Genomic DNA, 22,717 nt, shown 5'->3' on the forward strand with positions numbered 1-22,717 from the left:
GTTTCTCTCCGGCATGAAGAATCAAGGACTCTTGCTCAGTCAAATCAAAACCAAGGAGAAGTTTCCAAAGGTGAAAACCTTAATCAGTGGCGGTGACTGCTAAATGGAAAGTACATGAAAAAAAAAAAATCTGATTTTTTTTTTCCTCAGCCTCCACTGAGTGCAATGGAGCAACTGCCACCTGCTGCTGCTGCTCGGGTCATTAAGTGCCGTTTTTAGGTCTCACCCCTTTTTTCCTTTCCAGTCATTTGCAGTCCTCCCCGCAAGAGATGTGGATTATTTGCTGCTGAAAATTATAATGGGAGGTGTTAGTGTATTAGGAGCTAATGATGAGTTTAATAACATGTTATTATGAGTTAACATTTACAGAAAATACAGGGCTTGGAGATAGTTATTATTATGGCATTACATATTGCTTCTTTTTAAATAAATGGTTTCGTGCTGCCTCATAAAATCAGTTAGGGCTTTTGCCACATTATTACTGCTGGAGGAGCAGTAATATCACAGCCCAGCCTAAATTAGTGGGCTTAACTTTAATTAGTGACTTTAAGTGGTTAATTATAGCAGCCTTTTTCCCGGTAAGCAGCTGTTCCACTTTGCGGCCTCTTGCCTGCCCCAAAAGGCCACACGCACTTCTGCATGAAATGCCTTCTTCTAATGCCTTGCTTTATTAGTTACTTTTTTTTTTTTCATTTGCTACAAATACCCTTTTTGTGTCCAGCCAGCAAGGAGGGTGTTTGTTTGCCCGCGGGGTTCCCCTTCCCGCGCAGCCCGGCTGCGGCTCGTCCCGCGCGGGCGTCCTCGGCCCCGCAGCGCCGGGCGCAGCTCGTCTCTCCCGCGGCACCGCGCCGYGCTGCACCGCGCCGCGCCGGCGGTTTACGGAACGCCAGAAAAAGCGTAGCTGCCGTAGCGATCTTTCCTGGTAAATAACTTACTCTCTCAAAGAGAGAAGTCGGCCTGATGAAACTATGCTGTTTTTATCACATTTTCACAATATGCCTCATGCACACACGATAATCAGGGTGTCGTAAAGTGCTGCCACAAACTTTTCTTTTTCAAGCGGCCCGGTGGAGGGAGCGGGGGCGGCTCACTGCGGGTGTGCAGCGACACCGACACGTACACACACACACACACACACACACCCCCCTAAGCTTGGAGACTGCAGCATAATCCGCCCCCCCCCCCCCGGCTTTCCCTTCAGCTCGACTCAGCATTACGTCGGTGCTGATCGCAGCAGCAGATTTCCTGCGCCCATGATACGGGAGTCTTTTTTCTTTTCCCACGATTGCTCTTTTATCTTTTTGCACCAAGCCGCTATCAGAAGAGGGGCTGTGCCAAGCTCACCGCTTTGCGGCCGCCCTGCGGGCGCTGAGCCATTCTCGTGCCCGGCGCCCCCTGCTCGGGCGCTCGCCGGCGCTAGGACCTGCCTCCTTGCGCCCGCACCGCAGCCCGGCAGTAAATATAGCGCAGGGCGCAGCGGCCCGGGAGCGGCAGGCAGCCGGCGGCCCTCGCCTCGCCTCGCCCCGCGTGCCCCCGCTCGGCCATGGCCCCGCCGTGGCCCGTGGCGGCCGGGCTGCTGCTGGGCTCGGCGCAGGCCGCCCGCGACCCGGAGCTGCTGGCGCGCCGGCGAGTCACCCTCTGCATCAACGTGTCCAGGCGGCAGCCCTTCCCGGGCCTGCCGCGCGCCCACTGCATGCGCGTGCCTGTTTTCGACGATCCCGCCGAAGACCTGTACCGGTACTTCGACCGGTGCGGCGACGCCATCGAGGAAGCGGTGACGAGCGGCGGGACGTGCCTGGTGTACTGCAAGAACGGCCGCAGCCGCTCGGCCGCCGTCTGCACCGCCTATCTCATGCGGCACCGAAACCTCGCGCTCCAGGAGGCCTTTGCGGTATTGTACCCGTGCCCAAATTTACGTTTAGACGTCTTTTGGGTAAGAAATGCAATGCTTACTACGAGTCGTGCCATCTCATAGCATTGGGTTGGTGCTCTTGCCTGTTTATGAGCAGATATTTAGCTATTCGCTATTTGAATAAAATGCTGTTGTAAACTTTTCCACCACCAYCACCCCCTACTTGGACAAATATGCATTCAAAACTAGGTTTCTTGCACAAATATAATCACAAATGCAAATAGGCTTTAAGCACTGGTAGCAAAATATGCAGGCAGAGTTGGCTATTTGTGTGAACCTTCCCACTATCATTTGCTTATTCATGACAAGTGAAGTTAAAGTCAGTGACATGAAGCAAGTTAGTGAAAAAAAAAACAAGCTATTTGCAGAAGCTGTTTTGCAGGATTTGCTCTTAAAGCTGTCATAGACATATCATCTATGTAACAGCTCAACACAGCAAAGAGCCATCATCTAGGATGCCTACTGAATAATTTAAGGCTAGCTACAAACAGTAACCGTGTGTGTGTGTGTGTGTAAAATAAGTATAGGTATATGACTTATTCTCTAAGGCCTTGGAGTCTTCATCCATCTAGTAGGTATATGATTAAAGTCCCTAATTTAGGTACCTGTTTTTGTGTCCCGCTAGACATAGGCTTTAAGGTTCAGGAGCAGGCGTCCCTTTCCCTTAGCGAGGAGAGGCTCTTGCCATGCTTTGCGAGGGACGCTCGTGTTTCCAGCCCGCTCAACAGCCCTTTCTCACGTCCTGCCCATCCTGCAGCATGGAATAAAGCCAGGTGGTTTCAGCACGCACAGAGTGAGGTCACCTCACCAAAATATCGCTTCATTATTCCATAGCACAACCAAAACCAAAGAAGTAAATCKTCTCAAAAGACTGAGAGGAAGAAATCAGTTTGCCTGATTCCCTGCACTGTTACTGCAATGTCTCTCCTTTTTCTCCAGACTGTGAAGGCTGCCAGACCAGAAGCAGAACCCAACCCAGGATTTTGGGCTCAGCTGCAGAGATACGAAGATGATTTAAAGATGCGAAAGCAGTCTGCTGAGCAAAGGACTTAATTCTCTTTAAAACATCATCACACAATGTTATTTTAAAAAAGAGGCTTATGACGGAAAAAAAAAAAAAAATCACAACCACATTATATGTCACTAATAAATAAAAGACCTTACACCCCAAAATGAGATGCCGGCTCATTAAAATCATTGAGAAAATTACTACTGAAGGGGCAGGGGAAAGGGGCCRATAAACAGGGGAAAGCAACAGAAACAGAAAAGTGGTGGAAGGCCTTAAACACAGTTATCTTAAGCATTTATTTTCCCTTGAGTGATGCTGAATATGATAATAATGCATTGAACAAATGAATATGTTACTGCATAGCAGTTTTATTCTACTCTTGTTTTTAACTCAACTTCCCAGTGATGTAAGTGGAAGAGCTGATGCAAGACCAAGGTCTGAATCTCTCTCTCACCTATGGATCATAATTAATGTTCGTGAATGGGCGCAGTCTTCAGTGCGACACTGACACGAGAACTGCTTCTCCTCTGCCTGAGCTCTGCATTTTCCTTACTTTCAACTATACTAAAATCATAAGATTATATATTAAAAAAAAAAAAGAGGCCAGCATATGCAGATGGTGAGGAGTTCAGCTCCCACCATGCAAGTTAAATACCTTTTCTGCTTTTAAAAGTATCCTCCTAAATACCAAACGGATGATTTTAAAAAGAGTAGTGACAGTTGGGGGGGTGTGTGACAACACTGGCAAGCTAAAAGCAATCTTCAGTCCTTTTAGCATTACTTATTTAGCTTAATAAGATCTGTCAACACCCAAATTCATGCCTTAATGTGTCTGCATACAAGTCAGCTGTGTCTGCATGCACGCAACATGGCTAAATAGTTTCTGCTAGGGCAGGTTGCCCTGTTGAAGTTCTCTCTTAGGGCATCAGGGAAGATGCATGAAACTTCTAAATCGGACTGCATTTACCTTTTGCCATAAGACATTACAATTAGACAGAAGTACGGATGTGTTTTGTTGAACTGTTTTAATACATTTGCGATTTAAAAGTGACAAGTTATGAAAGCCATGAGTGTACAGCGTGAAATTCCATTCCACGTTGCTCAGAGAGTCAATATTACGGAAAGTTAGCTCACCTTCGCTGTCTAAGTGCTTGCGTAATGCAAAATACCTGTCCCAGCAGCAGGGYGGGTTCAGACAGAAATGCTAATGACTGACCAGCGATGGAGAATAAAGCCAGTGCACAATTACTTGAATTAGACGATTCACATGCAACAGAAGTTTCCAAAGTTAAAGACTGATCAAAGTTAAAAATAGAACTATTTTAAAGTCTCAGAATACAGAAATAAAAATCTAAAATTGGGAATAGCTTCTTAGTTATCTGAAGGCACACGCTCATCAGATGCTTTCTCCACTTCCAACAGTGTTTGGGTCCTTCTATATCATTTATCTTTGGTATCTTCATTCCATCCAACAAGGAATTTGTTGCAATTCTGCAGGTTTGGAGGTGAGTGGTTGTTTCTCAGGGTTGTTCAGGGTTGGGGTTTTTTTTTTGTTGTTGTTTTTTTAAGTTTTTATAAATCATCTAGCCTAGCATACATAATGTGAATTTCAGTATAATGTGAGCCTTCAAGCACAGAGTATATTTACTATATCCTTATTAATGGCCATGATACCGCTCACCAAAAAAACTATTTCAGTCAGTCAGTGGAATAAGGCTTATTTACTGTCAAAAGCTAAAGCAGCTAAACAAAAATAGGAAGTGAACCATTAATGAAAATACAACAGATTCCTAACAGTGAGCCATATTAACTTGCAGTCAGCTACAGCATATCAGTTCCACACTTTTGAGTCAGACAAAATATAAAACCGTTGCTCTTGATTTGTCAGGATATACCAGACACTGTGGTTGAATTTTGCCAGGCTTCTTAGCATGCAGAAAAATCTTCATGCCACAGGCTTTCACATCACAGCATTTTCTGTAGAAGCCTATTTCCATTTTAAAACCATTCCCAGAAGGAGGTATTAAAACATGTAGCATCTCCAAATTAAGATGAAAGCTTGCAACTTGGAACCAGGTCACTTTCTTATTTGAGTTCATGAACTACTAACCTTGCAAGTAATGTAAAAAAATGTAAGTTTAGACATACTCCTTGGTGCTCGTGACTGCCTCAGAGGTTTTGGTGTAAATGAGCTGCTGAGGTGCTGCCTGGCCTACGGAATAGCCATATTTGCTGCCACTGTAAATTAAGAAAAAAAGATATAAAATAATTAGGATTGCGCACACTTTTACGGTTTCAGACACTGAGGCGGTTGCTCATTTAGGTCTGTACCCAACCCACTGACAGCAGATGCTTCACACAGGCGCAGAAATTAGAGGACTCTTGTCCTTGCGAGTCCCGCAGCGAGGAGGAAGAGCTGGGCTCCTCAGCGGGAGGCTGTCACCCAGAGACAACCTCTGCGCTCCCAGCTTACACGTGCGCCGCTTCGAGGCCTGATGGTCGCCGGGCTAAAGCAGGAGCGGATCGAGACCCGAATGCGCCAAGAATGTGCAAGCTGCAATTCTGAGTACAGGAATCAAGGTGACGATGAGAAAGGAAGGCAGAAGCATCTGGAGTCTAACCAACCCCTTCGTCTGTCCTTCGGCATGCTGAACTTTTACTGTCTGCACCAGTTTTACCTGATTTTCAATAGATTTCAATACATTTGGTACTTTGTACCAAGGTAGGGTGAGTCAGATCGAAAGTCCAAAGCRACTGATGAAATATTACCATGAAACTTAAATGACATCAGTTTAGGCTCAATATGCAATGGAGTATCAGAGGAATACTCTTGCTGATTAGCTGTTTTGACACAACTTTCCTAAGGTCAAATCCAGCAGCAGTGAGGATGTTTTTCCTTCTGTGTTAGCATTCTCCTAACTTTGGACAGTACATCCTCCCGACCATTTGGGTTGTTCTGGCTAATTTTGCTATTTTTTGACAACATCATCCCTCTCCTTGAGAAAGGGACCTTCTACATGTATGAATAATTTAAAATTAAAAAAAAAAAAAATCCAGGCAAGAATAAGTATGGAGGCCAGAAATCTTTTTTTTTTTTTTCTGATTTGAGGCACAACAAAGCATTCCATAAGAAACAAGAGAAAAATCATAGGCTTCTAACAATCTGTATTTTTGGAGGAAAATGTGATGACATTTTCTTCAAATTAAATGTGGCATTTGATTATTTTAATAGTAGTGAGCATTGCAGGCAAAGAACTTAATTATAATACACCATATTTTTTATATACTTTTCTTTTGGCAAAACAAAGGCAAATTTGCTCTTTGTATATTTTTATCATACAGATTTTAGCAGTATCAACAGTACTTGGAATTATGAAAGACTAGTAATAGATGATTGCTGATTGCGATGTATCAAAAGTGCAGTATTTAGGGGGTACAAGTATTTGGTACAAGCCTGTGATGCATCATAGCACTGAATTAGCAGTTACAGGTTCCTGTTTGGACTTAATATGGCTGCAGCTTTACACTGGGATGAGGGAGCGATAATAGAGTATACAAATAGAAAATGGGGATTACTAATATGCAACTGACAGTTGCTATTTCAACTGACAATTTCAAAATTACCTGTATTTCTCTCTTTTCTTCCCTTTGCACGAACAGGTCAGGAAGAGCCCGCCAAGCATATAAAGAATAGATCCAGCCCAGCCTAAGTACAAAGCATCTCCTAGTTCATACCTGAAACATAAAATCTTTCATGGAAGCAGCATGTAACAGAATCACACAGAGAAGTTTTAGACATTTCTCTGCTGTTATATTATAAGGTGTGACGCCAGATGCGGTTTCTTCAGACCGAGCCATAAGGTGCACGAATCATGCAAACAAATTCCATTCTGGGTAGCGATCAGCTAACTGAAAGGTACTTCAATAGCTACCAGACGAGAACAGACCCATTTCCGTCTCCGGTCAGTAAAACTCTTAAGTGCATATTTAAGTGCGCTGCTATATCAGTGACGGAACAAAAAGCGGTAAGCAACCATAAAGATAAGTAGCAATAAATAATCGTATTCATTCAGTAAATTGTTTGTCATAAAGAAGAGAGGGTGACTCTAAAAACAGAATCCATCTAAAGCAATCACTTTGAATAGTTCAAAAGGAGCATGGAAAAAGAAAAGCTATATGTGAATTCATTTGCATTTGCAGAATTCCAGATTAGCTGTCTGATCATTASTCATTAATCCCCTTAATTAATCCTGCCTCTTCAGGTCTTAACTGACTGAGGTTCTTAAGAGCCAAACCCAGGACAAGGGCATCCAGCTGCTGACGACCTTTAGAAATTACCACTCCATCTAGTACTTGGATAGAGAGCATGCTAAATATCAATACATGTGAAGGAAGCACACAAGAGAGGAACTCYGTTGTACCTTGGGTATCTCAGACCACAGGGGTACAACGACATCACAGATATAGTTCTTGCGCAAACGTAAAAACTTCCATTTTCCTCTTTTTTTTGGTCAAACTCCCGCCAGACGGTAGCAGGTTCAATCATGCCTACTCTTTTGGTCAGGGTTCTTTATCAGTGATTTTCTCAGCCTGGAGGATTTCCTGAAGGGTCTTGTTCTATACAGCAAAATAGGGAACTATTCTTATTCACCCTGGGATCRCTTATAAATGTCTTTCAGCAACAGAGAGTATCTAGTAATAACTTAAAAAATATATATCAGCAGGGACAGAGTGCTGAATAGTCTTTGGGATTTTAAGTTTGCTGTAAGACTACACAGAAAACAATTACTCTTTCCTGATTTTCCTATTAGAAAGGAAAATCTAGCCCTATATAAATAGCTGTTTATAGGTGACTTAGCAATCACATCCACAGAAAACTGATTTCTGTGGTTAGCTATTTCTCATGACACAGACAGAAAGGTCTGAATCATTTAGGTCCAGCAGGTGACTTAAGTGCCGCAGCCAATAGCAARGGCAAGGTAAATCTTGTGGACTGTGTGGCAGGTATGCTGAAACCAGATAAGTGTATTTTCTTGCTATCTGTAAACATAAAAACATTATTCGAGATTATCTGTGCTTCTGATTGCAGAGCTAGTTGTTAGCAGGAAAGCTTTGGTGGTTTCTAGGAGGTCGCTCCCCTCCGTGCTCCCGTCACACAGCGGAGCCCCGAACAGAGCTCAGGTCCCCACTGCACTGGGCACCGTGCAAACACAGAGCAAGAGACAATCATCATCTCAAATGGCACTCAAGAAATGGGGGGAAAAAAATGCTGGAGGAATAGTAAGGAACAACTGTTGACCAGCACATGCGACAGTTTCTGCTCACTAGTGGCCTCTCTATTGACAGGAAAGCTGTAGTCATCATACCAAAGGAGAGTTTATAGGAGGAAGCTGCAGGAGAATTCAGGTTTCCTTCACAGTTGTATGCAAGTTTCTGTAAGAACAAACAGTAAAACTAAAATTCATTTGCTGAAGGTAGAAAAACATGCAGTCTAAAAAAACAGATTTGCCAGTTTGAGAAGTATGAAGATCAATACTGGCCTGTAATTGAATTAAAATAAGCCCTTCTCACTGAGTCCAAGGAGGATAAACTTACTCAAGAGAACACAGTACGCCTGCCTTTACCAATGAACAAAGTTACTTCACTAAGAGCTGCTGCCTAAAACAGTAGTTTTAAACTTCAAGTTTAGATATACTAAAAGTTCTCTTCAGCTACTGAATGCAAACAAACTGGTAACTGATTAACATGCATTGATGTTGGAGCCCCGCAGCAACAGCAGATAACTATAAAACTCACTAGCTATTCTACTGACTGGAATTCCTTATCATCAGTTGTTTAGGCCCTCTAACACATTTATTGCCCCTCAGATAATTCTCTCCAGGGGACAGAAAACATAAAGAAAAGGTCTTAACAAGCGCAATTTCTTTGGAACTGCTTGTTTGGTAAKGTAAGGGCAACTTAAAAACATCAAAAGAAATTGCTTAAAGTACTTTGATTCATAACAAAGCACTGCACCTCTGACCTTTCAGTACTGATCCTCAAGGGCAACCTATAAAACACTTCAAATATGATCCTAGGATCCAAAGATTTATAGTTCTACTGATCTAAAAATTAYAGACTTGGTAGAGGTAGTGGTGCATTATATACCTTCCCTCTCCCTCAAATCAGCACTTTCATGTTCCACAGACAATGTATTATTTGTTTCCTTCTCCCTTTCCCCCTCTCCAAAGGACCCACCCAGTCACCTCTACCCTTGCTACCAACTGATAAACTCATTGCCCAAGATAAGCTGTCCTCAGCCAGCACTTGGTTTTGAAGATCGTTGCTTCTCTATCAGACAAGAATATGGGTTTTCATTCCTCTAAGCTTGTTTATGCTCAACTCTATGAGCTGATACTCTCACAAACTTTGCCACATTTTAATTCATAAGGCAGACAAATGCTGAACTGCTAATATATGKTAAAAAGTATTTCCTGAACTTCTTTAAGACAAGCAGGACACTTGAGTGACATTTTTCAGCTACCTGCAGGTCACTGCTACTCAGTTTAAGTTGGTTTCTACACAGTTTTCACATTTCYTTGTGAGAGTCCATTAAGTCTACATCGCAATGCTATGAAGAAGAAAAGGTGAAGGTCTAAAATATCTTTGGTATTTAGACTGAGGGGTACAAAACTCTAGCTATTTGCTAGAATTTTGCTCGCTATTTGCATCTAGCTCTAGATGTTTGCATATCTGAGGCATTTAAACATCTCACACTCCTCCCAGGGAGCAGCAGAAAAGGTAAAAATTTGAAAATGCCCATTCAAAAAGTGAACAACCAGACAATAGTGGCTGCTGGTACCACAGCCTTCCCAGAAACAGGAGTCACCACGTCAACAAAGAGCAATAAATGATGGAGCGAGAAGGCACTGATGATGAAGGACCTGAAAGGGAATGAATGCAGCATATATTTGATGCCAAAGAAGGAGTAGCCATTAAAAAATGACCTATTCTAGGTAACAGACAAGAACAATCTTCCTCCCTTCCTTCCTTCCTTCCTTCCTAATGGATAGGAACATGGAAAACCACATTCATCAAGGCTACATAAATAGCAGTTCCTGCAAATGACATGCAAGGTGAAAAAATTAATTGGACGAGAAATATGTGAGGTACGTAGTACTGAAAGGTCCTGTAGAAGGCGTAGAATGGGCTTCACCTCACCCAAAGGCAGCAGGCAAGAAGCTCGCTGCCTACCCTCTTATGGTAGCGGCGTAAGCTCCATCTGAAGCTGGCACAGAGAGACAGGCCCTTCTCTGAGCTCGCACTGCGCGTGCCTGTCTCTCCACCAACTGCGGATGGAYCCTGGCCGATTAACTTAGACTAGATGCCTAAACCTCAGACAGCTAAACTGAGGTGAAATGCATGCTCCCCTGAAAACAGCTCGGATGCAGGGACCCAGAGGGAGCCGTAACATGAAGACGGTGTCCAAGACCACAGCCCTGTGTGACAGAACAGTGGTGCTGTACACAGTGATGACAAAAGAGATTTGGGGTTTGGGGGGGTTGTTTTTGCACTGTCCCTGAGGATTAAGCAGTCTAATTTTCTGTTAAATGGGTTTGGGGAGAAACAGTCATGAGGAAAAGATTTCACATTAATATGAGAAAGCTCTGGAATAGGATAATAATTCTACCAGTTGTTCACTTATTCTGTATTTCACCTTCCTCTACAAGATCAGGGTATCTGTCCAGAGGAGACACAAATATTAGGGGGAGGCACTCTGAATCAGACAAAGAGCCAGGCAAGAAGAAAGGAACCGTTTTCRTTCAAGTACAATTGCAGATGAAGAAAATTTCTTGCTGGGAATGACCTGTGCACCATTAATTTCAGTTCTACATTCTGCAGAAAATGATCACAGATTGCTAATATAATGGAGTACTCTATACCCACGAGCCAAGACAAATTTGGGGTTGATATTCCCCAAATACTCACTAACCCAGCCAGAGGAGACCTTTCCTTCATCCCCACCAAAGGAGGTCTGAGGTGACAAGTTGCCCTGAAGAGAGACTTGTCCATCCGCAGGGCTGGATAAGGGACCCCATGCAGGATGTGAAACACCGGAGCAGCTGACGTTCATGCTGCCACCTTTAAAACATGAAACAGTTTGCTACAACAGATCTATTAACTTACTTGGTTCCGGCATACAACGGGTCAAAGAACTGAATCGTAACCATCGCAGCATACCAAGAAACAGCCACCATGGAACAGAGACCTACCAAAAAAATGTTAAAGCAGCACATAAGTGAGTGATTCCTTTAATGGTTGTATGACTTTAAACCACAAATAAATGTTCATTTTATTTAGTCTAGTTAAGAAAGCAATACAAAGTATGGCAAGCATTCTCATTTCAGCTTCAATATTACCTCCTAAAATAAAGAGAAATCCTCCTGTGACAGCAAACTTCACTTTTCCATCTTCATTACTCAACCCAATGTGTGCGCACTTTAAACCAAGCAGCGAGAGCACTGTAGCTATGAATCCCAAAAGGATGGAAATAATCATCAGGGCACGGCAAGCCTGAATATGAACTGCGTAAGACAGAAAAACAGAAAAAAAAAAATCAGGATCTACATAGAAATTAAGTCTATTCCAGAAAAAAAAAAAAAAGATCAGAGACAGTCAGAAAGTTAACAGGAAGAGTAAGGAGTGAATCTTGTATGACTTTGTTGTCAGAGAAACATCAAAAATGTAGAATGTTTATACCTAAATTCAGATTTCAGATGTCGATGCCGAACTGCATTTGCACGTTATAAGGGCATTAGTAAACTCTGAAAAAAAATATAAAAAGCCCTTCATAGTTTATGTCTTCAAATCCTGTGAAAACAAGCAGTGGTATATATGGTCATTTATAGGAGCAGAGATAAGTCTCCTACTTAGGACTCCTGGGGATTTCCTTATAGTTATTAACGGCGTGCCCAGAACACCTTCAGTGCTGCTTCGCCATGGCGTACAGGGCCTCGGCGCTGCCAGAGCAAGCAAAGAAAAGCCCCGGCCACAGGCTGCTTTGCTACTGCCAAAAGCAGTGAAAGGCAGGCAAGAACCTGATGGAGCTTGCGGGGACTTCACGCTTGGAGTAGGGTTATCGAGCTGGATGGAGGACCTGCAGAAGTCTTCTGCTCTCATCCCTACACCTCCTTCTGCAGGGAGGTTAATGTTGGTGTGCGTACTTCAGGGGATTTGGGACCATCATCTCCAGCAATATTTTCAAAGCTCTTTCTCTGCTTATGCTGACAATTCTCCCTCTCTCAAGTTTCTGGTCTTCACACTTAGGTATCAGTCACACAAAAAATGGAAACAGATTATTAACCACTTAGGTATCAGTCACACAAAAAATGGAAACAGATTATTAACCAGAATAAGCAGGAAGGTCAGAGATGGATTTTGGGCTCCCTAAAATGGTGCCCTGAATTTGGCAGGTTCCAGGTCAGATGACACGTTGGCATCTTTTTTGAGGTGATCACTTCCCAATGCACTTTGGTCTAACAGGGGAGATTTTTGTAAGTTTTACTTCCTTCACAAAAAACATGCCAAGTGCCAGGTCTTGGTAGGTCTTGGCTCCTAAGCATGTGTCCAAAGGGTCTGAGCTAGCCATGGCTAGCCAGTCACAGCACCTGGGCTGGCCCTCGCGCTCACGCTCCCTGATGGCCTTCCCATCCTGCACGTTAACCTGCGCTCTGGCTCAGGATCGGAGTGAGCCAACCAGTTCTCCAGACACCGAAATTCGGGCAGGGAAACAGAAGGAGAAGCGATGGATTTGCACTCAGTTGTCTGGATGGCTCTATACGGCTTGAGAGTGTTGGTCCCATGAGCTTGAGCAGGTACCAAAGACAGTTACACATGGTCATGAGATAAATACAATGAGGCATGAAAGGGTAACAGTGTTTGAGGAATTAAGGCTTTAATAAACGCCAATTTAAAAAATTTCTGGGAAAAAAACCAGACAATGATAAAAGGGGAAATGCTCCCCAAAACACCACTAACAGTTTAAGGGTTTTGCCTGCAGAAGATAGAGTTCGGACAAGCACTCAGCTTCAGCACTGCTTTCTAGTTTGGGTCGTATGCCACAGCAGCAGCTATTACCCACAGCAAGGATCCAGCAAGTTATGGTTCAGCTCTTTGGAAATCCTACAGTATCGGACGGGACTCCCTGTCTCTTTCCAGGGTGCTAAAGCTGTCCTCAGGCTGTTTGCAATCCAATGGCTATATTAATAGAAGAGCTTTCATGCTATAACCTCTTCGTACCACAAAACAATAATCTCAACAGCCTTAACTGACCAGCTCATTTCACAGTCTAGAAACCTCTACTTTCTGTTGTCTTTTTCTTATAAAATGAGCTTATTGAACAAGATACAAGTCAATTAGTTTTATTAATCCAAACTAATTGTAAGAAATGATCCTAAATCTCTCAGTTGGAAGAAACACCCATGGAACCTTAAAAAGAAGAAAAGAGTTTAAAAGGCATTTGGCACCTAATTGCTTTATATCAAATGTTTGATCTCCCAGTTGTGACTAGATATATAGTGCTAACTACACCAAGTAGTCAGACATTGTTTTAGTCTTATGCAATATTGTTTTTAAAAGGTCCACTTTGCACACATTTGTGATTTGGGCATCTTGAAAATCTCTAAAAGTTGAAATTATATTGTGACCATCCCAGTCAACTGAATCGGCAACTCTGGTCTCAGCATTTCTTTACCTACTTCATAGTTAGTTTGAGGAAATATCCAAAGACCACTCTAACCTTTGGCTGTCTAAGTGCTAGACATATGCCTGAATGATATTTAATGATCACCAAAAAAAAATTGCTTCCTGAATAAACTGAAATCTAAATCCTATAGAATACTTCTCTCATACGAAAGATTTATACCATTAAAAATATCTGTGACAGACATCCAAGGATGATGAAAGAACCTCATTCTATAAAAGAAGGGGTAAAAATGATGTACTAAGCTAATGGCCAGCTCAATTCAAAAGCTGTAAATCTGTTTGAAAGTTCCAAGCCTGATATTCTCCATACACAATGGAAAAATCAGAGGCATTCCACAGAGCTATTGCTGCCAAAGAGGAAACCTTTACGGTAAATCTTTATGGCCATGCTTACAGCTTTTATGATGAGCCATAACACCCCATGAACAAAGACCCCTTTTTTTTTTTAATAACCTCCGGCACCTTCTCTTGTCACAGTTGCAGCTAAGTTTCTTAAAAGCAATTTGAAACACACCTAAATTGTCCAATGATTATTCTTCAGTCTGCCTGGCCTCGTATCTGCAGGTGCATCGCTAACAACCCCACTTTCTTCCTCTTTCCCGATTTCGCCAACTTATCTTCTTGACTTTTACTAAACTTCAGTGTCCCTTAACTTGTTGCTTTTTCTTTTACTCAATTTTTCTTTCTAAAACTTTTTCTTCTCTACAATTCTGCAAGCTGCTTTTTTAGCCTCCCCTGTCTGTACTCCCCAAATATACTGCCATCTTCTCAAGTAACTAGAGTAACTGATGTCTTCTTCAGCTGCACGGAAGTTAGTCTTCAAGCAGTCGCTTTCAGAGCCTGGCTGGTTAACGCACTTGCTGCCTGCCCTTGTTCTCCCTTCCTCTGCCCCCGTGTTGCTGCCGGCAGCTCCCAGGCGCCCGGCCGCTCGCTTTCCCTTCCCGTTGGCTTTAGCCTACCCACTCACGCTGCTCGCTGCCGCCCGGACGCGGCCGGGCGCCCACGTCTCCCCGCTCAGGGGTCACATCCCGTGTGAACGAACGCCGCCGCGACGGGAGGCCACCCGGGGCCGGCAGCGACACGGGCTGAACCAACCCTTCAGGGGCTTAGCGTGAGCCAAACGCGACTCGCCCAAGCGCTCCGCAGAGGAAAAGCAGATGGACCGTGCCCTGCCGTTGCTGATCCTCACGAGTTTATACAGGGTATCTTTTATRTTCCTCTGAATACACACATGCAGTTTAATACCACTTGTCAGTTAACATTGAAAAACTAAAAGAACAGATTATTGCCTAAGCACTGGACACAGCTGTGCAGCTTCGCAGCATTTCTATGCCAGTGCCAGAGCTGGTCAAAAACACCAATTTATTTCAGCCTGAGCAAGAGAGGGAGGCGAAAAATCAGTCCCTTAATTCTGACTAATCCTACATTACACACTCTCCACAACAGGAGTATCCTCCTTCCTTGTTAGTTTAACCATCTCCCAGTGTGGATACAACTACTGAGGAAGACATGCTTATTTGGGGATGAATACCTACAGACATTCAAGATTAATAACAGCTAGGTTAACTGTCTATAAAGCTACTTACTGTGCACAGAATATTGYCTTAAACATTTGAGGACAATCCTCAATACCACTGAAAACTGATACATAGCACAGGAAACAGCATCTAAATCTAACTCTAAATTTCCTGATATTTGGAACCACCTCCAACAAGACATTAGTTACCAGCTTCTGGCAGGTAAATTAATTTAAACATATCTCCATTTTATTTCTTCCATTATGTATGATTCTCAGTCGCATCATGCCAGAAATACTAGCCGCTTCTTCATTATAAATACTATTTTTTACCTATGCATATGAAAAAACTCCAGATATAGTACAGTGGCTGTCAAGTATTGCAAAAGAATGCCTATACAATAATTCCAAATAAATAAGGAATTGTCATAAGACTTGTGCAATAAATCTTCTCACAAAATTCTAGAAAAGAGATTACACTATACTTAAAATGCCTATTAAAGTAAATGCTTAATCAGGTAACTTCATTTGCCTTATTTTATAGCCTTATTTTATAGCTTTTCCTAATGTGTTTGACATATTCTGCTGCTTAAAGAAGGTGTTTTTTTTTTCACTTTAGCCCACAAATTCCTTGTTGGCCAGAAAGTCAATGTTGTTTTCCAATACTACTAGATTACCAAAACAAAAATCTTACTGCTTCCTTCCAACAAAATCTTCACCAGTACAACCAAGTCTAAGGAAAGTCACATACCAGGCAGCGCAAACATAGAGTCAAATTCTCTGCAGTTGGATACTCCAGTGCTGTCTTCTGCACAGCTCTTCCAGAGGTTTTCAAACAACGTAGACGTCGTGATCACACTACCATGTATACTGGAGATTTTCCAGTAATTATGTGGCAAAGTAGCTCCAATAAGTGTCCAWCCACCCAAACACAAAAGAAAACCAGCAATTTCCAAAGCAGCAGACATGCTTGTGAGTAGTAACAGTTAAATACTCCTATAATTAGATTGTAACCAGGTGAATGAAAAATATGTCTTCTTTCAGAAGCCTCCTTGTTGTTTTATCTCTGGCTTTCACTCCAAAATGAGGCTACCTTTGCTCTTTGCTCAGCCCCAGAGATAAGGCTTCCAGGGTATGACAATAAGAAGTGGGAACAGTTTACGACAGAGGCATTAGTGTTTTTTAAGCTATTGCCAATATTAATGAGAAGTGACAAAAGGAGCCTATTCTTAATCTCAGCCTATAAAGGCCAGCCAGTATTCTTACAAAATATTTTGTAAGAGTGATGATATTGGCAAATATTTTATCTCTGTCACTCCTTCTCTCAAATCCATTACAGTTTACACAGGAAATGTACGCTGAAACTACTTGTACTTTTCTTACTGATATCAAATCAAATCAAGCTTTGTTGTGTTATTTTCTTCAGGGCAAAACTCATCTAGAAACTTCCGAGCAGGGATTTTTTTCCCGTTCATAGAAGATTTAGCACATTTTTAGAATTATGGTCATAAGTAAACCAATAGGAATCTCTAGCTGAGCTAAAATGGATAGCAACTGTACTGCAAGCTTATTTCAGGAGTGTTAAGTTTGTGGATAAGTGATTTTCATTAATATTTTACCATCTATTGATCTATAGTTAAACTGAAGCACTCTTAAAACATAGTCCCACGTATACTGGAATACAGCCATGATAATGCATGGCTCATGGAAACGAAACGAATCACAGTGTGGCAAGCCTATCTCAAAAGGACCAAAATGATGAAGGAAAACAGCTACCTGAAGAGTAACACCTATCAGCTGATTGCATGTTTGTCAGGTTATTTATATTAGTATAAAAAAATCTATTCTAGACAAAGTAGAGGTGTGTAAACTTGGTTTACTTGCTTCTGCTCTTAACTATACACAATCATGGAGTCATTTCACATCACCCATTAATTTTAATACCTTAAACTGCTTGTGTATGTAAATAGGGTTAACAATCTTTCACAGCGATAACCTGCTCCTATGTCCAGAAAATGGAGCCACAATTTCTTCAGAAAATAACTATGTTATGATGCAACACAGCAGCAGAGTTGTGGCATTACACAGTGTTCACAYAAGGACTCCCAAAAGGATCATTTATTGTGAGAGTCTCAACTTGCCCATAACAGATACATCTGTTTTTCCAAATTCACTGGTCATGTTGAGCCTGTGCTGTAGAAGACCGGGTTTGAGTTGCAGAAGAACACTACAATGCCACTGCGGCTGTTTTTGCCCCCTTGGCAAGCAAGAGGAGCTTCACCATTGACTTAAATAAGAACAGATATGGCAGCACAGCCAGTGTGATCACGTGCAGCTCTGTACTTGCAATCTTTTAAAGAAACTGGATGGTGACGTGGTAAGAATTTATCTTCTAAGGACATTTCTACAGAATCCTCTCCTTCTGCTAAGAAAAGGTCACCACAATTTCAAAATGATGGCATGGTAAAATGAATACAGTGAAATATCAGCATCCCCTTAAAAGCTCTTCAAAGAGTTTCAGATTAATTTATCCATACACAGGTGTCACTGGCAACCTCAGAGATCAGTTCTGCTCACAGGACTTTCAAAGTTGAGGGTAGCTGGGAACTTGAAACAAGTGTCCCCAGATTTTACTGTTGCTGCCACGAGTAGTTTTCATGAAGAATTTTTCTCTTTCTAATGGCTATTAAGAAGGTTATTTTGATGGGCACTCATAAAGCACACATATAAGCAGAGAAGATTGAACTGCAGACCTGGAACGCACGAGTTTTTCTCATATGGCACCATTTTAACCATTTCATTAAGGAAATTACTGTACTTTAAGGAAAACAGAAGTGTTGAAGAATATAGTACTGTTTTTTCACTAAATTTGGTAAACACAGGCTACAGCCACAATAGCAAGTGCTACAGCGCAGCAGGATGGGCATCAGTAAAGTAAACCAGCTGGCGGTGATAGCCTCACATTGACACCATCTGTGATCTGGGAGTTCTGCTTAGACTCGCTCTAATCTGGGCTGGTGACCTGAATGCCCGTTACAGGTCAGCAGGCATGTGGTGGGTCCATTCCTGGAGCACATCCCCCTGYGTAGTCTCATCCACGAGGAATCCAACTTGCATGCTCCAAGAGCACTCCGCAATGCAAACCAAGTGTGGTAAGTGGGAATAATTGGAGAATTCACTACAAAAATGTACACCTGATGCAAGTAAAATGCTAATGTAGATGCACCCAAATAGGTGATATCTGACCTTGGAGAGAAATTGCTAATAGCCCTTCCTTAGTTTAAGTTAAACAGATATTCTAAAACCAGAGCTTGCCTGCATATAATGGGGCTGAGAGAGGGTTTACAGGAAGAAAAAAATATATTTTTTAATCAGATCAACCAGTACAGTTGGAAAAAAATTACTCAAAGAATTAGCACCTTAATGTTTGATCAACACAAGCTGTATCTTTCTGATCTCTATCACTTCTGTCGATTTGTTCAAGACCATAGGAACGCTGACTCCATGCTGTAAGAAGAGAAGCAGCCCTGCGACAAACGGCGATTCCTCTCCAAGCAACCCTACCAAGCGTCCGTTAGGTGGCATGAAGGATCCTTTGCTGTTTCTAGGACAAGCAGCTCTTTGCACAGCTGCAGACGTCTAGCAGAGCCCTGCTAACCAGGGATCCTCTCTTACAACTCGGGGGAGTCACAGGAAGGGAGTGAAGAAAAAGCCCTGGGGAGCAGCGGCTTCAGCTCACCAGGAAATCTTCTGCCAGCAACCTTTTTCTGGTGGCACTTGGTGCTCTTTCTGAAAGCAAGTAAATGTATCGGTGGCCTGACCTGATGAAAAGTCATGGTGGACACAGAAAAACAGCAGACTGATCAGGCAGCCGTTCAAACCCTGCCACAGAGCTTAGTGTCTTTCCACGTTGGCTGCATCTGAACTGCACGATGGAGGGCGGCTGTCCCACGTTCAGCATCTGCATGTCTCCATGGCCAGGCCAAGTATCTGCTTCTCCCTGTTAGGTGAGGCCATGTGCAGCTGCCACGCTGTCTTATGAGCCATACCGTCTCGCTATGGCGTATGAGAACCAAAGGACCATTGGTCCCATCTCACCACTCTGATTTCCAGAAATCAGATCTAGGTTTCTAAGTGAAATTTGGGCTTCCAGGTATCTGCACACAGGATGTCCTGGCAAGGAGTGTTCTCCTACAGGGTATCTGCACAACTGAAACAAAACGGTATGAAACGCTGACATTGCCTCCGACTTACATGAGTGGAGTTACTAAAGTGCTTGGAATAATACAATTAGCCTCCTTCCGAGGCTACAAAATTGGACTCATTATGGGATGCTGAATACTTATTCTCAAACTGGCACCATCATTACAAAAGCAGATGAGGCCACAAGACCAGTTTTCAGGCAGTCACGTTTTAGAAATCTGCCTTGCAGTTAGGAAGTTCTGACTTCAGTGGAGTCCATGCCTGCGTCAAGAAAAACAAACCTTCATAGTCTGTGAGACATGATACTTGTAAGACCAGCATCCAGGTTTAAGCACCGCACAGCAAGAATAAATCAGCTGGAAAAATCCAGAAAAAAAGTCCAGAAAACCAGCAATGACAATCGGGGATCTATAAAACAAGGAGCATTTGAAGAAATGGTTCCATGGCAATATAACTAATAAAGTGACTGCACAATACAGAAAGTTGAAAAAGAGTAAGTGGAATGTCCTGTTTAAGACAGAAATCTTACCAAAACACCAGTTTTCCTAGGGTATACTGCAACTGCTTCTCCGCTCAATTTTTTTGAGGAAAGCACTTAAATACATCAGTCTTTCCTGGTCCTTTACCATAAAAAGGGTATTTAAGAGAAAAATTTAAAAAATGCAGAATAATCCAAGCAAAATAATTTCCAGTCCCTAGAAAGACAATTCTTCTCTTGCTATTTGCAGATAAGTTACCATGCTAGCTTAGAAAACACAGAAGCATTACTTCTGTGTTTTCTAATATTCTACACATTTTCAATCAAGCTGGCCGCCTTTGAGAAATGCTAGAACAAATACGCAGACTTAGCACAAACTATCAAACAACTTTTGGAATATGTGAAAAATTCTATCTCATGACAAAGCACAACCACCGACACTCATTGACATCTGATCTGCTTGTAGTGAAGAACAAGACCAGGTAAAACGATAATTTTTTTCTCCAAAAACAATCAAAAAATCACAGACTCATTGCATATCATTCATACTTCTATTCCAACACAACACAGATGGCAAAAAAAGCAACAGTAATTACAGAGCTGAATGACAGAGTAAAGCATATGGATTTCACTAAGGCCATTTTAGCCTGCCCGCAAGCAAAAAAAGGACAAATCCTGTCTATACTAGTACCTCTGTAGCAACAGCAACTGCGCTAATACGCTGTCCCAAAAGAAGGAATAAAATGACATCCCTAGATTTTATATAAGTATGCCACACAAACTTACTGTCTGAACTCAACAAGTAGAAGAATCTCCTGCACTGCACTGTTCCCAAAGTGGCAACGGCACACTCCATCCAGAGACCTTCCGAGATCCAGTCCGTAGGAACCAACATGGTTGCGGTGCTGGAAACTGTCCACCTGTTGGACATGGTAGCAACAAGCACTATGGTGAATCCTGTTAAAGCCAGCAGCAGCGCACAAGTTTGTGACGAAGATGATGCCATTCTCCCGACAGAAGTTAGTTTTCAAAGAAGCCTCCCAAGATTTCCGATATTAGAAACCTGTTGAAACAGTTTATACAGACACAGTGGAAGAATTTATCTTTACACAAGCTGCAAGCCTATCCTCTACAAAAAGGCCATCAAAAAGACCTACCTACAAGATAATTTATCACATAAGAATGTTATAGAACTGGAATCTAAATCTCATGAGGCAACTGCAATACTTAAATATTCTGACATCTGAGTATTTTCTTAGGAACACTTTTATGACAATGTCTGTTTACCATAAAAAAAATTACAACAAAGGCAAATCAGAAGACCCAGCTGAGGAATTATACTTCGAATTTGCAATCTTTCATTAGGTCTTTACTTCTTTGCAAACTCAAAACTATTTTAAAATTAAAACTATCAAATGCTAACATAAAGATAAATTATTCATCACTTAATTACAATGCCTATAGATACAAATTTAAAATGAAATAAATCTTGATACTCACGTTCACGCTGTTTTTCTATGTTTCGTTTGCCCTCCTGCTAGACACTCCTGTCAGCACTTTGTGAGGATCAGTTTGCTCAAGCAGTTTTGCCCTCTTTAGGACCTTTCCCCCCATTCTAAAAATCAAGGCCCTGGGGCCAAAGCTCTCGCCAACTGTTGCACAAAAGCTCAGACACGGCCTGTCACTACAGCAAAGTTTCAGCAAAATGGATGACATCGTATGAAAAAACTACAATAATATCAGGTAAGTCAGCCCAAGATGCTCAGATTAATCTGGCAGTCACCGGCGTATGATCTGCTTTGTCGGTGACACTGAGCTGCCCACCCACTACCAGGCTCCCAGGCAAGATAGAAAAATATTGCAATTTTCCTGATGGCTGTTTTACTTGAAAGTTCTGTGTTGCGCTTGTCACCAAGACACTGTGTTTTTGAGATAGGACGCTGGCATTCATATATGACATGCAAACAATCCAAGGCAGGATTTGTTTTAGTATGTAGCCCACGCTGTGAAGAAATATTCAAGTTCTGCATTAAAAAAGAATTCAGGCCTCATCCCTTAAAAATTAATTCAAAACTACATCAATGCCTTGGGAATTTGTTTGTACAAGGAAGCAGGATTAATTTCAGTCCACTCCTTAAAAACATGTATATTCCACTGTAAAAGCTTGATCTTGCACTGAGGAGGAAACACTTGTCTCTCACGCACCTTAAATTGTGTAACCTCTTCAAAACACACATAACAGTCAATAGAGAATATCTGAAACAAATGATAAATTTAACTAAATAACAAATTCAAACAGCCTTCACACTACATGGGCAGGTTGATAATTCAAGTAAGTGTCTCTGTCTACTGCATACTTACTGGGATCCATGCAATCACAGCTCATTCCTGATAGTAAGAAGATTGAACTGTATGCGGTGCACCATCACCACGCATAGGGCATATATCAAAGTTGCAAATACAAAGTTCTCATTAAAATTTAATAATTTAAAATATTTTAAGTTTAAAATTGAGGAATCTTGGAAGTCAGATTAGACAAAAGAACAACTGAACAACCTTCCTCTTCCCCTCACTCCCTGGCCCAAATTCAACCACCTTCTAATGGGACTGCAAAGAACATTGTAAGAGCCCTTCTCCCACCTTTAAAATGATTGTGCAATATTAGCTATTTCCTATTAGTGGCATATAACATCCGTGAGTTCCACGCTGTATGAAGGGTGCTCAAAAGAAACATGCACGCGTGTGCTGAATTTAGGAGGTGACTTTTCAGTTCAAAACCTGGGGAAAATATTACATGGCAAGAAGAATAAACTTTGAGGGTGCAGTGTATGAAGGACCAGCTGAAAGGTGGTTTAT

General features: G+C 42.1%; 2 protein-coding genes across 2 annotated transcripts in view; one reads left to right on the forward strand and one right to left on the reverse strand.

Moving 5' to 3' along the window:
* Positions 1-1,543: 1,543 nt before the first annotated feature.
* DUSP28 (dual specificity phosphatase 28) lies at positions 1,544-2,975 on the forward strand. Its single transcript, XM_026080063.1, is given in 3 exon segments — positions 1,544-1,891; positions 2,852-2,949; positions 2,951-2,975. Coding segments are annotated over 3 exon segments (471 nt in total).
* Positions 2,976-3,962: 987 nt separating this feature from the next.
* The window catches only part of LOC112972927 (claudin-19-like), a 50,811-nt gene continuing 32,056 nt past the window's right edge, over positions 3,963-22,717 (reverse strand). The window contains exons 6-10 of the mRNA XM_026080163.1: positions 20,648-20,924; positions 11,321-11,485; positions 11,088-11,169; positions 6,546-6,656; positions 3,963-5,159 (exon numbers count right to left, since the gene is read on the reverse strand). Coding sequence (XP_025935948.1) covers positions 5,060-5,159; positions 6,546-6,656; positions 11,088-11,169; positions 11,321-11,485; positions 20,648-20,867 — 678 coding nt within the window. The 5' untranslated portion in view covers positions 20,868-20,924 and the 3' untranslated portion in view covers positions 3,963-5,059. The remainder of the gene's footprint in view (positions 5,160-6,545; positions 6,657-11,087; positions 11,170-11,320; positions 11,486-20,647; positions 20,925-22,717) is intronic.

Source organism: Apteryx rowi, unplaced genomic scaffold (assembly GCF_003343035.1).
Source record: "Apteryx rowi isolate R43461 unplaced genomic scaffold, aptRow1 scaffold_51, whole genome shotgun sequence".
In the NCBI taxonomy this organism is placed as follows: domain Eukaryota; kingdom Metazoa; phylum Chordata; class Aves; order Apterygiformes; family Apterygidae; genus Apteryx; species Apteryx rowi.